The sequence below is a fragment of the Megalobrama amblycephala genome, linkage group LG17, assembly GCF_018812025.1.
Source record: "Megalobrama amblycephala isolate DHTTF-2021 linkage group LG17, ASM1881202v1, whole genome shotgun sequence".
In the NCBI taxonomy this organism is placed as follows: Eukaryota; Metazoa; Chordata; class Actinopteri; order Cypriniformes; family Xenocyprididae; genus Megalobrama; species Megalobrama amblycephala.
The window spans coordinates 40,672,148-40,686,707 of NC_063060.1; the positions used below are offsets into that span (position 1 = coordinate 40,672,148).

Genomic DNA, 14,560 nt, shown 5'->3' on the forward strand with positions numbered 1-14,560 from the left:
AGCAACTTAGTTGGTTGGCAATGGGAAATTGTATTGCAACCAACAAAATTGCTAACTTAGTTAGCAACTATGATTTTGGGAAACGCTCCCCAGAATGATTTCTGAAGGATCATGTGACACTGAAGACTGGAGTAATGATGCTGAAAATTCAGCTTTGCATCACAGAAATAAATTGCATTTTAAAATATATTCAAATAGAAAACAGTTATTTTAAATTGTAAAAATATTTCACAATATTACTGTATTTTGGATCAAATAAAAGAAGCCTTGGTGAGCAGAAAAGACTTCTTTTAAAAACATTGAAAAATCTTACCGTTCAATAACTTTTGACTGGTAGTGTATATAAAAAAATGTATATATAAAAAGTCACTCAGAAAAGTCACAAAGACATAAATTCCATCAGTGGCTTTTATTCTTTGTCCAGGATTCGATACTCTTGTGGGGGTTGATGTCTCATTAGCTGTGCCACTGCAATCCAAGACATTACCTGATGAGGGAAGGGTCAGAGATGACATTATAAATCTTGTAAAACATCAGGGCATAAATGAGTTATAATTGAAGTCACAGTGCTCACCATTACAAAGAAAACCACTAAAGAAGTTATCATAATGCTGTCCACCACAAGTAGTAACTTCTTCTCAAGTTTAACTTGACAGCCCTAGAAAAGAAAGAAAACAATGTTGAGAACGGTCAATGGGGGTCGAGATTTGCTTGGTTACAAACATTCTTCCAGATATCTTCCTTTGTGTTCAACAGAACAAAGACATTTATACAGGTTTGGAACAGCTTGAGAGGGAGCAAATGATGACTGAATTTTCATTTTTGGGTGAACTATCCCTTTAACAGATCATCAAAAAGACAAAAACGTAGGGCGAGGACTTCGTTTTATGCATCGGTTGTTGATTGGACCAGAAGTTCCAGTTGTGACAAAAAAAAGAAACATATGTGGTCATATTCATTAGAAGATGCGTTTGAATTTTTATTTAATGCTGACTTTAATGTAAGGATATAGCCTTAACTGTAAAATATTCAAAATATTCAAAATCTCACATAGGATAGCTCAAATGATATTAGTGTCTGTACCTCATTATTGATAAGCCCCGGGAAGTGTAATGTCCCATTGCAGTAGTGAAAGGTTTTGTTGCAGCAGCTCAGAGGAACTTCGTCTTTACTACTGTGATTAAACCAGGGTGTTTCCAACCAGTCCGTGTAGTTGTTAACACCACAACACCGCAACTGTAACAAAAAAAAAAAAAAAGTTACAATCTGATTTTGTCAAATACATAGAAATCCTAGAGATTTCTGTGCAAGTACCTCACGCTGAAGGGCATCCACTGCTTTAGTATCAGGATCTTGGCTATTACCACTGTAGTTCTGAAACACATCTTTAAGCGGAGCCAAGTCCACATCAAGCTAAAAAAGATGATATTTAATGTTAAAACAGTTTCAGTGAAATACACTTTTGTATAGCCAGCCAAGTAACTTAAAATTACAGTTACCTTCCTTTTATGAGAGTAAGCCAATGCAGCAGTAGTACCCACAATGCAAAACACAATAATGAGAATATACACAAACTGAAAGAGAAGAAATATACAAATATTAACAGAGTCCATTCTTATGATGAGTAAATTATTATTGTTCAGTCCTGTTTTCACTTAAAGGGGGGTATACAGGTGCTGGTCATATAATTAGAATATCGTGAAAAAGTTCATTTTTTTATTGTAAATTATTTAAAAAAATGAAACTTTCATTTATACTAGATTCCCTACATGTAAATTAAAACATTTCAAAAGGTTTTTTTTTTTAATTTGTTGATTAGAGCGTATAGCTAATGAAAGTCCAAAATCCAGTATCTCAAAATATTAGAATATTTACATTTGAGTTTCATTAAATGACCATCCCTACAGTATAAATTCCGGGTATCTCTTGTTCTTTGAAACCACACTAATGGGGAAGACTGCTGACTTGGCAATGGTCCAGGAGACAATCATTGACAGCCTCCACAAAGAAAGTAAGTCACAGATGGTCATTACTGAATGGGGTGGCTGTTTACAGAGTGATGTATCAAAGCATATTAAATGCAAAGTTGACTAGAAGGAAGAAATTGGGTAGGCAAAGGTGCACAAGCAACAGGGATGATCACAAGCTTGAGAATACTGTCAAGTAAAGCCGATTCAAACACTTGGGAGAGCTTCACAATGAGTCAAATGAAGCCGGAGTCAGCGCATCAAGAGTCACCACACTCAGACATCTTCATGAAAAGGACTACCAAGCCACTTCTGAAACAGAAAAAACGTCAGAAGCATCTTACCTGGGATAAGGAGAAAAAGAACTGGACAGTGAACAGTGGTCGAAAGTCCTCTTTTCAGATAAAAGTAAATTTTGCATTTCATGTTGAAATCATGGTCCCAGAGTCTGAAGGAAGACTGGAGAGGCACAGAATCCAAGCTGCATGAAGTCTAGTGGGAAGTTTCTGAAGTTAGTAATGATTTGGGGGGCGTGACGTCTGCTGGTGTTGGTCCATTGTGTTTTATCAAGTGCAAAGTCAATGCAGCCATCTTCCAGGAGATTTTGGAGCACTTTATGCTTCCATCTGCTGACAAGCTTTATGAAGATGCTGATTTCCTTTTCCAGCAGGACTTAAACACCTGCCCACAGTGCAAAAACCACTTCCAAGTGGTTTGCTGACCATGATATTACTGTGCTTTATTGGCCAGCCAACATGCCTGACCCCTGAATCTATGGGATATTTTCAAGAGAAAGATGAGAAACAGTCGATCCAACAATATACAGATGATCTGAAGGCTCAATAGTGCCTCAGCAGTGCCACAGGCTGATCACTTCCATGCCACACTTCACTGATGCTGTAATTTGTGCTAGGAGCAAGTCATTTGCTGTATTATGTGCTGCCGACCAAGTATTGAGTGCACAAATGAACATACTTTAAAGAACTTGAACTTTTCTGTTTTGAAAATCCATTTTTTGATTGATCTTAGGAAATATTCTAATATTTTGAGATACTGGATTTTGGACTTTCATGAGCTGTACGCTCTAATCATCAAAATTAAAAAAAAAAACCTTTTGAAATGTTTTAATTTACATGTAGGGAATCTAGAATATATCAAAGTTTCATTTTTAAAAATAACTTTTTCACAATATTCTAATTATATGACCAGCACCTGTAATGCTATTTCATGTATTCTGACTTATTTATACTGTTGAAGAGTTGGATTCTCATGCTAAACATGGCCAAAGTTTCAAAACACGAGTTGGACGCGCTTCGTTTGGCTTTACGGAAGTCATCGGCAACGATGCACAGGACTTGCTCGAGAAAGATTTGTCACTTTGTTTTTAGACCACGAAATCAACAATGTCACCAAAGAAAGTGTGTTTTTGGTTGTGAGGCAAAGATAACCTTGCTTCCCAAAGAACCCAGCGAAGATGAGAGTTTTGTGCTCACGCATTACATTGATGCACTCTTGATATTTGTCATTAAAATAACCATAGAAACTGATAGTTTCAATCACTTTTTTATTGGTTAAAATGAATGGAGAATATCTCGAGCCCTCAGGATCGGTGCTTGTGATTTCATAAAAAAGGCCCAGTTCTACACTGGATTTACAGATCATTTGAAACTGAAAGATGGAGCGGTCACAGCGATAATGATAAGTCGAAGCAGCAGGTGGTGAGTAAAACTGCTTCAAATGTCTGTTTTGTTGGCAATAGTGCATATAATGTAAACAACACGAAAATAGTGGATTCATAAATTCATTATTCATCATTCACTATACGCTATATTCATTACAGTGATTCAAAAGTTATCCATGGATAATGCGATGGTGCATCATGTGTGTTTAAATACATTTGTTTAGCTTACCATTGATAGCTTGCAGACGATCACTACGCAAAAGCTGCGCGTGCTCGTCACTCTTTAGCTCCGCTCACACGGCACGCCTCCAGGAGCTCGGCTGTTTTCGGAAAGACTCGGTACAGCGTACAGTATGGTACAGTACAGTAAGGTACAGTATGCATCTTTCATAAATATGATAAAACTAAAGACTTTTCGGCAAAATGAAGTATGCTATACTATTCTATAGGTGCTCAAGATTAACATGAGATTGGCAGAAACTGTGTGTGATACCCCCCCTTTAATAAAAAGACAAGGTTTTTTCCATCTCACCAATCCGTGTAGACATGAAGGTTTTTTGTTGGACACCAGACAGCCAAAGCATCCGCTGATAAGGAGAACGACTCCTCCGATAACAGCCAGCAGTGCAGGGAGAATTATATAAAAGCTGCTAAAGAACAGACTGTAAACTCTGTATTTGTGCAGCAAGAATGAACCAGCCAGACCTGTAACCCCAGCCAGCTGGACAAAGAGGAAACAAAACAGGGCATGTACAGTATTTCCTAAAAGTCATTTCTTGTCATGTGCTGTACATGTGAGCAGTCACTGTTATTGAAAAACACAAAAATACAAATAATCCTATACTTTTGTTCCCTACACAAGGTGTAGGTCTATCTAATAGACTATATATATCCATTATCCAGGGCTGGTTGTCACACTTCAGAGCATTTATGAAGAACAAAGTTCAACATTTCAAGAATCATTTTAAATCTACCTCCATCATAGTTGATGCCCTTGCCTGAAAGAATGCTAAAGCTATTTTATTGTGTTCACTTGTTTGCACTACAGCTATTACAAAATATGATTTAAATTTAGCTTGGATTATAGAATTCTCAAAAGGTAAATAATTCTCAAAAATGACACAAAGCCACTTCTAGAGAAAACATTCAATTATAAAAGCAATTGTGACAAATGCATTAGTATTATGCATTAGTAAACGAAACACACAAGTGCATGATGATACTGCTTAAACTCACCAATAACAGAAGACAAGCAATTTTAAGAAAAATCCCGAAAACTCTTCTCAGTGCAGCCATGGCTCTGCTTTAATCGATTCGCGTGTGAATCTATACACACATATTCGATTCGCGGTTCTGTCAAGGTCTCTCGGTCGAGTTCAACTTCAACAGAGACAAACACTAATATGAAAGCTTACTTGATGGATTTAAAGATCGAAACCAGATAAAACTGCGGAAGTGACTGAATTAACGAGTAAACATGTAGGGGGCACTGTACCAGAGAAATAAAGTATTCGAAAACCATATAATATGATAATAATCCTCACATTTTCTTCAGTCGATATGAATTGGTGGTGTTTTAAAACATATAGACCTAGGCCTAAACATTTTTTAAAGTCTACTTTAAACATAATAATAGCAGAAACACAATATACTTTATTTATTTATTTCAGTCATTCCACGAAACCGGTACGATTTGAGTCCCTCTGACCTTTTTCAGTGTATTTTATCTATTGGATCACCAAAATATAAATTTTAAAAGCTTTTTGTATTAATTTAAATGTCTCCTTTAATAATGTTTAAAAACATTTTATCTTTATATTAGAAATTATTTAATTTTTTTCAGTTGACACCACTTATTTTGTCATGTCCCTCAAGGCCTTCTATGAAACTGTACTTGGGATATGAATAATAAAATGAGAAAAAAGTCCATACATTTTCATTCCCATAAATATCCATCTGTGGATTTTATGCTGGTAATGTTTTATTTCTAAGTAAATTCATGATTATTCATTAAAATCACATCATTAAGCTCCATACCTCAGTAACCCTTCAACCCCTCAACCCCTCAACCCCGTTACACAAACCATAATGACCAAACTGATACTTATGTGACATCATTAATAGGAAGTGACATCATAGACGTCTTCTGAACAACATTGTGAGCAGACACAAGCAAGTTACCACCTTCTTTAATAATTATAACTAAATTATGTTGTGAAATTGTGTTTGTCAAGCTTAAAGACTCAACCCCGTTACATTAATTAAAGATAGAAAATTATTACTTGTGAAAATTATCTTTGTTATTTCAACATTATTCATGATTTCTTAATATCATGCATGCCATGTGCTCTCTATTTATTCAGAGCAGTGGCCAATTTGGACAAAAAATCACAACCCTGCACGCCTACATTTTTATTATTATTATTATTATAACTATTATTAAGTTTATGAAAAAGCAATTTAAAGTTAGTTGACCTCTCGTCTGAAATGATCAGAGCAATCATAATTTTGGTTCAAATTCTGAAGTTAAGCCTTTGATCAAAATGTTGAGGTTGCTGTCACAAAAAGTGCCCATTTTATAGCAAAAGTGTGAGATTTTATGTAACTCTTATATTTGCAATTACTGAATTAGTGTGAGGGACATCTGATTAATAGGAAAATGTTGATTTTATCACAAATACATTGTATAATAATATTCAGAGAGCTCCCATAGTGTCCATAACTTAAAATAATGACCAATAATAATAGGGATTTGATGCCTGAGATGGGAAAATATGTTTTTCTGGAAGTTAAATATGTCATTAATGTTCAGAAAAGTAATACATTATGGTAAAAAAAAATCTCAAAATGTGTAGGTCCAAATCGTACCGGTTTTGTGGAATTTATTTTTTTATTTATTTTCATTAACAATTAAGAATAATAAATCTTAAAAACGCATTAAAATAAAACTAATAAAGATAATGATGGTATGCTAATAATAATTGTTATATTCATTCAAATATTGCTATCTGATAAATAAAAATAAAAATCTTTCACAGATGTTTTTATTGGACGTCATAATTTTGCGACAAATTCGCTGCTCTTGTCATTGAGAAACAAGATGGCGTCAGCATCAGAACATCGGGCTGCTCCAGACAGCGAACTGGACGAATTATTAGACAGTAAGCTTTGAGGATGGATTTAATATAAAAATAACGACAGTTAAAAAGTTTGAGCTGTTTTATAAAGTCACTCTTTACTGAACTAGCTTTTATAAAGCGGTTGTCACACTGCAGTTGCTAGTCTGATGCTCATGCTTATCTTTGTGGTCGTAGTTCTGAAAATATTAACCGTTCATCGGTTCATTAATTAGAGATCCTTAAGTCTATCTCTTGTGATCACGTAAAAACTCGTACAACCAGGTTTTGTATCTAAACGGAGCTTATTAGAGGAGCTGCAGTGTTTACACTGAACTACTAGCCAACTTTGCTATTCAAGCTGTTTGATGAAATCAGTCACGTGATAATATATCATCAAAACAGATGGACCTATACCTCTGGTACACCAATGTTAGTGTTTCCTCAACTACAGGTGCTCTTGATGATTTTGACAAGACCAGTGTGCCCCCGGAGGCCCCTGAGGCCCCCACTGCCTCTGATGCAGCAACGAGTGAGGAGAAGGTACAAAACACATTTTCATTTTTATAACAGTTCAAGTAATGATCAGAATAACAATTATACTCTTTCCACAATTTTCTCACCACTCGTGCAATTCTACAGTAAGTTTGTGTCATGAGAAATCAAGTCCCCCCCACCCAGGGAATCGAGTCTCCTTTAGGACCCAGGCAGTAATGCCTGATCAAATGTTGTAATTGTGATGTCTTGACTAGGTTTGCAAAATTCCGGGAATTTTCAAAGTTGGAAACTTTCCATGGGAATTAATGGGAATATATGGGATTTAAAGGAAATTAGTGGAAAATTGCAGGTTAGCCTATAACAGGGTACTCAAATGTAGTCGAAAAACACATCTTGTGGCATAATTTTGGTTAAACCAACCAGATTTAATGCAATTTTAGTTGAATTTTTTCCGTGCACATTCTTCAATCACATTCACACAGCTCACTACTTACTGCAGGGCTATTGATGCCACACCCCCTGCATGCACTGTGCATTCCCCCAGTCCATAACATGGACATTTGATCCAAAATACAGAAAAACAGTAATATTGTGAAATATAACTACAATTTAAAATAATAGTTTTCTATTTTAATATACATTAAAATATTATTTATTTCTGTGATGCAAAGCTGAATTTTCAGCATCATATCTCCAGTCTTCAGTGTCACATGATCCTTAATATGCTGATTTGAAACTCAATCATCAATTATGTTGTGCTGCTTAATATTTTTTATAGCCTGTGATACTTTTTTCAGGATTCTTTGATGAATAAAAATTTAAAGAACAGCATCTATTTAAAATAGATATATTTTGTTACAATATACACTACAGTTCAAAATTTTGGGCTCAGTAATTGTTTTTTTTTTTTTTTAAAGAAATATTTTTATTCAGCAAGGATGTGTGAAATTGATAAAAAGTGATATTAAAGTGATATTGTTAGAAAAGATTTCTATTTTGAATAAATTCTGTTCTTTTTAACTTTTTTTATTCATCACTGAATCCTGAAAAAAAGTATCACAGTTTCCAAAAAAATATTCAGCAGCACAACTGTTTCCAACATTGATAATAACTGAGTATCAATTGGGCATAATTTCTGAAGGATCATGTGACACTGAAATAAATAACACATAACAATTGCTGCAATAAAAATATATTTATTTTAGATATTTACTTAATTAGAATTAATTGAATGTGAAAAATAAATAATTATTTCATGTAATGACCAAACAAAATTTTTATATTTATGTTTATGATACATTTTATATAAATATTACAAATTATATACATTTCCCAAAATTTCAAATTAAGTTCCTGTTAAGTTTACAAATTGGAATATTTCTAGAAATTTACCGGAAACTTTCCTCCCCTTTGCAACCCTAGTCTTGACTAATTATAACCTATTTTACTATTGTATGATGTTTATTACATTAATTGCAAAAACAACAGGCTTGAAGTATAACATGAATGCCTATTGCATAACAAAAACAAACTGGAAACGGATATTGTAAGCAAAAAACATACCTAATATAATATAAGCTAAGCTAGCAGACTAATCGCGTAGATGTACACTATGATAGTACATAAGCTAACTAAAAAACTGTAAGCATGAGAAATGCTTGATTTCACAACCTATAGCTTCGGTTATATACTAGTATGTGAACCATATAATTTAAAAGTCATTATAACGCATTTTAAACTATATAAATCATAATGTGATTTAGCAGGAATTATAATCAGGTGCTCAAAATACTAAATTACTGGGTAAAAAATATTGATTACAGCTTGTAACAATGTCACGTAACGTCACATTTACCTCAGAAAAACATATTCAGTGACCATAAACTCATTAGTCAGCTAGAAAAGTGCTCTAGAAAGCAACATTCTGATAAATATATGCACCGTTACATATTCATTATAATTTTTAATGTTCTTTAATATTTAATGCATGTTTGAATAAATCAGTTATGACAGCCACGATTTAAATGTTTATATTTCAAAAAAACAAATTGGAGTAGAAATATGATTATGTAATTCTAAACTTTATTTATTATAAAAACATAATTGAGTTTAATTTAAGTGTTTGTATATAAATAAGTTAATTTTAACCTTCAATATTATAGTAATGTAGTACCAACTGACTTACATGTGTAGTTTACAGCATTAGTTGAGAGATTTTTTTCCTCTAGAAAATTTGCCATGTACTGCAACTGAAATACTACATCCAAAATAATCGATATCGAAGCGAAAACATAATCGAATCGAATCGAATCTAAAGCATGTGAATAGTAATCGAATCGAATCGTGAAAATTGTGTCAATACCCAGCCCTACTACCCAATAAAAGCCTGTTGAACCAATTGGATCACTCAGGGTCCTAAAGGAGACCTGATTCCTGGGGGGACTCGATTTCTCACCACACTGGTCAATATGTTTGTTTTCTGTGCATTTCATCCTCAGCCCCCTCTGCTGGAGGACAGTAAGTTCTTTGAGTCTCTCTTTGATGGTGAGATGGCCAATCAAGCACGTGAGGAGTGGGAGAAAGCCATGGCTGAGCTAGCGCAAGAAGAACCTGAGCTTCTACAACATTTCCATAAGCTGTCCGAGGCAGCAGGTAAAGTAGGTGAGTAATGGAGCACTGTTGGATGAAGATATACAAGTTCAGCTATTATCCTATATTCCAATTGTTTTGACAATATGTTTTAAATATTTAGGCACAGATGTTACTTCACAGCAAGAGTTCACCTCCTGTCTTAAAGAGACCCTGAGTGGTTTGGCGAAAAATGCAGACAACCTGCAGGTAAACCCACTCTGAGTTTCTCATATTGGAGCGTAATTCAAGGAAATGGTGTGAAGTGGTTTAAATGATACACTGCAAAAGTTTGGGATCTGTAAGATCTTTTTGTGTTTTTGAAAGAAGTCTCTTATGAGATGCATTCATTTATTTGATCATAAATACAGTAAACATGAAATATTATCACAATTTGAAACTTTTATATTTAATTTTTTTTTTTAATGGAAATTATTCCTGTGATGTCATTCAGCAGCCATTATTCCAGTCTTCAGTGTCACATGATCCTTCAGAACTCAAACGGAAACCGTGATTCCATTTTTCAGGATTCTTTGACGGATAAAAAGTTCAAAAGAACAGCTTTTATATGAAATAGAAATCTTTTGAAACATTATAAAGTACTTGCTGTCACTTTTGATCAATTTAATATATCCTTAAAGTATTAATTTTTATTTTACGTATTAATATTAATTATAAAATATCTTTCTGATCCCAAACTTGAAAGGAAATGTATTTTAGAAATGTGATGAATACAAGTTAGCCTTTTAATGAAAGGCTGCTCACTGCAGAGCCATAGGTGGAGCTTGTCCAGCTCCCCCTCTCTGGACGTCCAGCTCCTCCCTAGATGTAATTTGGGCGTAATTTGGGTTGGAGTTAGACGGTCTAACGACACCCTACCCATAACCCGATCCCTCCACCCATTAGTTCCACAGAAGTGGAGCTGGACTATGGCAAGCTCAACCCATGACGTCCAGAGAGCGGTAGCTGAATGTCATTCGGCTCAACACTTGCTTTTAACTCTAAATGCAGAGTGCAGGACTGGCTGGAGATGATCTAGTAAAGACCTTGGAGAACCTGGGATTGAATGAAAATGGGGAGGGAGGAGGAGAAGATGGCAATATCCTCCCAATTATGCAGTCCATCATGCAGAACCTTTTGTCTAAAGAAGTCCTATACCCTTCTCTTAAAGAGATAACGGAGAAGGTGAGGTGTTTACAGCATCTGCATGACTGTCCAACCTTTTTCTGGTGCCAGCGTATGTGCCTATCATTAATTATTTATTTTCAGAAAATTTTGCTACACATTCCATTTAATATTTGGTCAAATTTGCCTTTTTTTGTACTAATTTAACACAATTTGCCTTTAGTACCCAGAATGGTTGGAGGGCAACAGGCAGTCGATCCCCCCAGACCAATTCATGCGGTATGAGCAGCAGTACAAGATAATGGGAGAGATATGCAGCCAGTTTGAGAAAGATGGAGACAAAGACAGCACATTTGAAAACATTCTAGAACTCATGCAAAAGGTAAAAAAAAAACATAATTTTAAAATTGAGTAATTCGTTTTTGTTTTTTACTTTTAGAGCCATCATTTCAATTGTACTTATTGATAATGTGCCAATTTTTTTGCATAATATGCATAAATTGCTTAAAGGATTAGTTCACCCAAAAATGAAATTTCTGTCATTAATTACTCACCATTATGTCGTTCCACACCTGTGAGGCTTTCGTTCATCTTCGGAACACAAACGAAGATCTCTTTGATGAAATCTGAGAGATTTCTGTCCCTCCATTGACAGCTATGCAACTACCACTTTGATGCTTCAAAAAGTTCATAAAGAGATTGTAAAACTAATCCATATGAATTGAGCAGTTTAGTCCAAATTTCCTGAAGAGACTGGATCGCTTTATTTGATGAACAGATTTAATTGAGACTTTTATTGCCATATAAACATTCATCAATTCACACATCAGTTGTGGTAAACAGAAGCTCAAGCATGTTTGATGTTCACCAATGATGTTCATTCTCGTGTGTTACGCAGCTTCGGTTGAGCTTCTGTATATGTTCGCTGATCAATGTTTATATGTGAATAAAAGCCTAAATTCAACCTGTTCATCATATAAAGCGATTGAGTCTCTTCAATAAATTTGGACTAAACCGCTCAAATCATACGGATAATTTTTATGATCTCTTTATGAACTTTTTGAAGCGTCAAAGTGGTAGTTGCATAGCTGTCAATGGAGGGACAGAAATCTCTCAGATTTCATCAAAAATATCTTAATTTGTGTTCCAAAGATGAATGAAATTCTTACGGGTTTGGATCGACATGAGGGTGAGTAATTAATGAGAGTTTTCATTTTTGGGTGAACTAATCCTTTACTTAATCTTTTTCTTGTACCATTTTTACATAAGAACATAATATTGTAACCTTTCAGTAACGGCACTGTTAATAATTTTGTTAATAATGTCTTACCGCTTAGCTGCAAGACTTGGGTCAACCTCCAAAAGAGCTTGCTGGAGAGGCAGTGAGTATTTCCCCCTTTTTTTTTTTTTTAAATAATAGATGATATGTCATATTTACATAATCAAAATGTTTTTTCTTCTGTATTTTCAGCCTCCCGGCTTGAATTTTGACCCCGAAGCTCTGCACCTTCCTGGAGCACAAGGGCTTCCTGGAGCAGAGCAGTGCTCAGTCATGTGATCTCAATGAGGTCAAATTTATGTATGTTTAAAAACGACACAATTTGGAGCTAATTATCTGAACCTGAATTGGACACAGTTGATCATGCTCCGCTTTTAAAGGAGTTTGCGTTTGTGTCTGCACTGAAACTGTGAACTTCACTACATTAATTTTACCTTGTAGTTCTCGTCCACAGAGGTTCTTTTCATATTCATCCCTAATCCGTTTACTGTAGTCACTGTAGAGCAGCTCCTAATGTTTTGAGTGAAGCTTGATATCTCAGTGTGCCGACGGCTTGGTAAGAATCAGGTAGTGCGGTGAAGTGTGTTTTGAAGAAGTAGAGACAAATGCATGGAGCTCACAGTGACAGGAAAAGTATTTCCAGTTTAATTTCACTTTTAAATCTCAGAAGAATGGTCAGGGTCTACAAATAGCTTTCATCAGATTGATGAAATCATTTTAATACAAAGTGTAATATCTATCTATTCTCACTCTATATTGCCACAGTTTCGTTTTTGCGATTTGATAACTAATCAGTGACCAAAATGGATCTCTCAGACACTTCAGATTCAGGTTTATAGTATATCCATAATATCATTCTGTCACACATAGGCTGCATTTGTGTTTGAGTAGAATAATTCGCTCTACTTGTGTCTTCTAATGGTTACTGGAGCGGTTTGAAGTAGTGAATTGCCGTGTAGATCTAAATCATTCCCATCATTCCTGTGGTGGTGCCTCTGTGATGTGCTGTTGGCATAATAGTTCTAATTTGCCTTGATTAAAAGAATAATGTTTCATAGTTCAAAATGAATACTCTGCATTAACACTCAAAGAACATCACCTTAAATCCCAGGATACCTAAAAAAAGGTTAAAGTTTGCAGTCATTTGCTTTTGAAGGGATGTTTACATGGTTCTTTTGCGAACAGGTTTGAATGGGATCCTTTCACAGGGTCAATTGTGGAACTGATCATCGACTTGCTTTCTCGACACATGTCATTGGTTATATTTAGTATGGTATTTTCATAATATGAAAAGTATGAGGTGGATAGAATGGGTATGTAGATGAACGGGACAATAATATTCAACGGTTACAACACTCAGGGGTTGCTCAAACACCCAAGCACTTAAATCAGCTCATCAATATTCTTTATCATGTTAAATGTTCCCTTAGATGTACGGAGCATTGGTCTTGTATTTACATGAAAGAACTGCAATTTGCAAAAATCCAAATAAATGTTATAAACCTAAATTGTTTTATATTCTTTGCCTGCTCAATTTTATTTAACACCACTCACTCTTTACAATTATACAATTTTTGTTGCTTTAACACTTTAAAAATAATTTAACTATTATTTATAAAACGGTTAGTTCATGTCCTTGATTCTGATTGGTCAATAGCTGTGTTTTATTCACCATAAAACACGCCTATGACCGCTTCACCTAACGGTTGTGTGTATCACTACACAACACTACATAAACTGTTTGTTCTCAACTGATATTGTTCATTGAAACTTACTGTATTATGTAGAAGAGTATCGTGAGAAAGAGATCGAGTGAGCGAGTTTATTACCTGTATTCAGATTTAGCATTTTCCTTCAGGTCAGTCACTATGTTCATAATAAAAAAATCTGTTTAAATGTCTGATGTATTATCTTGTCCTTTTAACAGTAAATTGTCATATACAATATGCTAGTGCAAGTATATAACAAATAGTTCAAACTTTGACCTGTGGAGGGCAGTAATACACGTAGCAGTGTCTACACTGCCGGAATTCTAATAGAGAAGAAGAAGAAGAGAGCTACTTCAAGATGAGCATTTATGGTTAAAATGTGTATATATATATATATATATATATATATATATATATATATATATATATATATATATATATATTTATTTTTTTTTTTTTAGAAAATGAGTGATGGTTTCTCTAGATAAGACTCTTATTCCTCATCTGGGATCGAGTAGAACGCTTTGAAGCTGCACTGAAACTGTAATTTTGACCTT

The 14,560-nt window shown here is 34.7% G+C and overlaps 2 protein-coding genes across 2 annotated transcripts; one reads left to right on the plus strand and one right to left on the minus strand.

Annotated features, from left to right (window-relative positions):
- Positions 1-390: 390 nt before the first annotated feature.
- tspan37 (tetraspanin 37) lies at positions 391-5,109 on the minus strand. Its single transcript, XM_048164815.1, has 7 exons — positions 4,885-5,109; positions 4,181-4,369; positions 1,500-1,574; positions 1,315-1,413; positions 1,084-1,236; positions 575-658; positions 391-487 (listed from the first exon to the last, which is right to left on the minus strand). Exons 1-7 carry the CDS (start codon positions 4,942-4,944, stop codon positions 410-412), a joined length of 738 nt encoding a protein of 245 aa, XP_048020772.1. The 5' UTR covers positions 4,945-5,109; the 3' UTR covers positions 391-409.
- A 1,603-nt stretch (positions 5,110-6,712) lies between these two features.
- pex19 (peroxisomal biogenesis factor 19) lies at positions 6,713-13,802 on the plus strand. The gene is made up of 8 exons (XM_048164813.1): positions 6,713-6,809; positions 7,219-7,307; positions 9,761-9,923; positions 10,015-10,100; positions 10,902-11,075; positions 11,239-11,397; positions 12,353-12,397; positions 12,487-13,802. The coding sequence occupies exons 1-8, from the start codon at positions 6,749-6,751 to the stop codon at positions 12,571-12,573; spliced, it is 864 nt and encodes a 287-aa protein (XP_048020770.1). The 5' UTR covers positions 6,713-6,748; the 3' UTR covers positions 12,574-13,802.
- Positions 13,803-14,560: the final 758 nt, after the last annotated feature.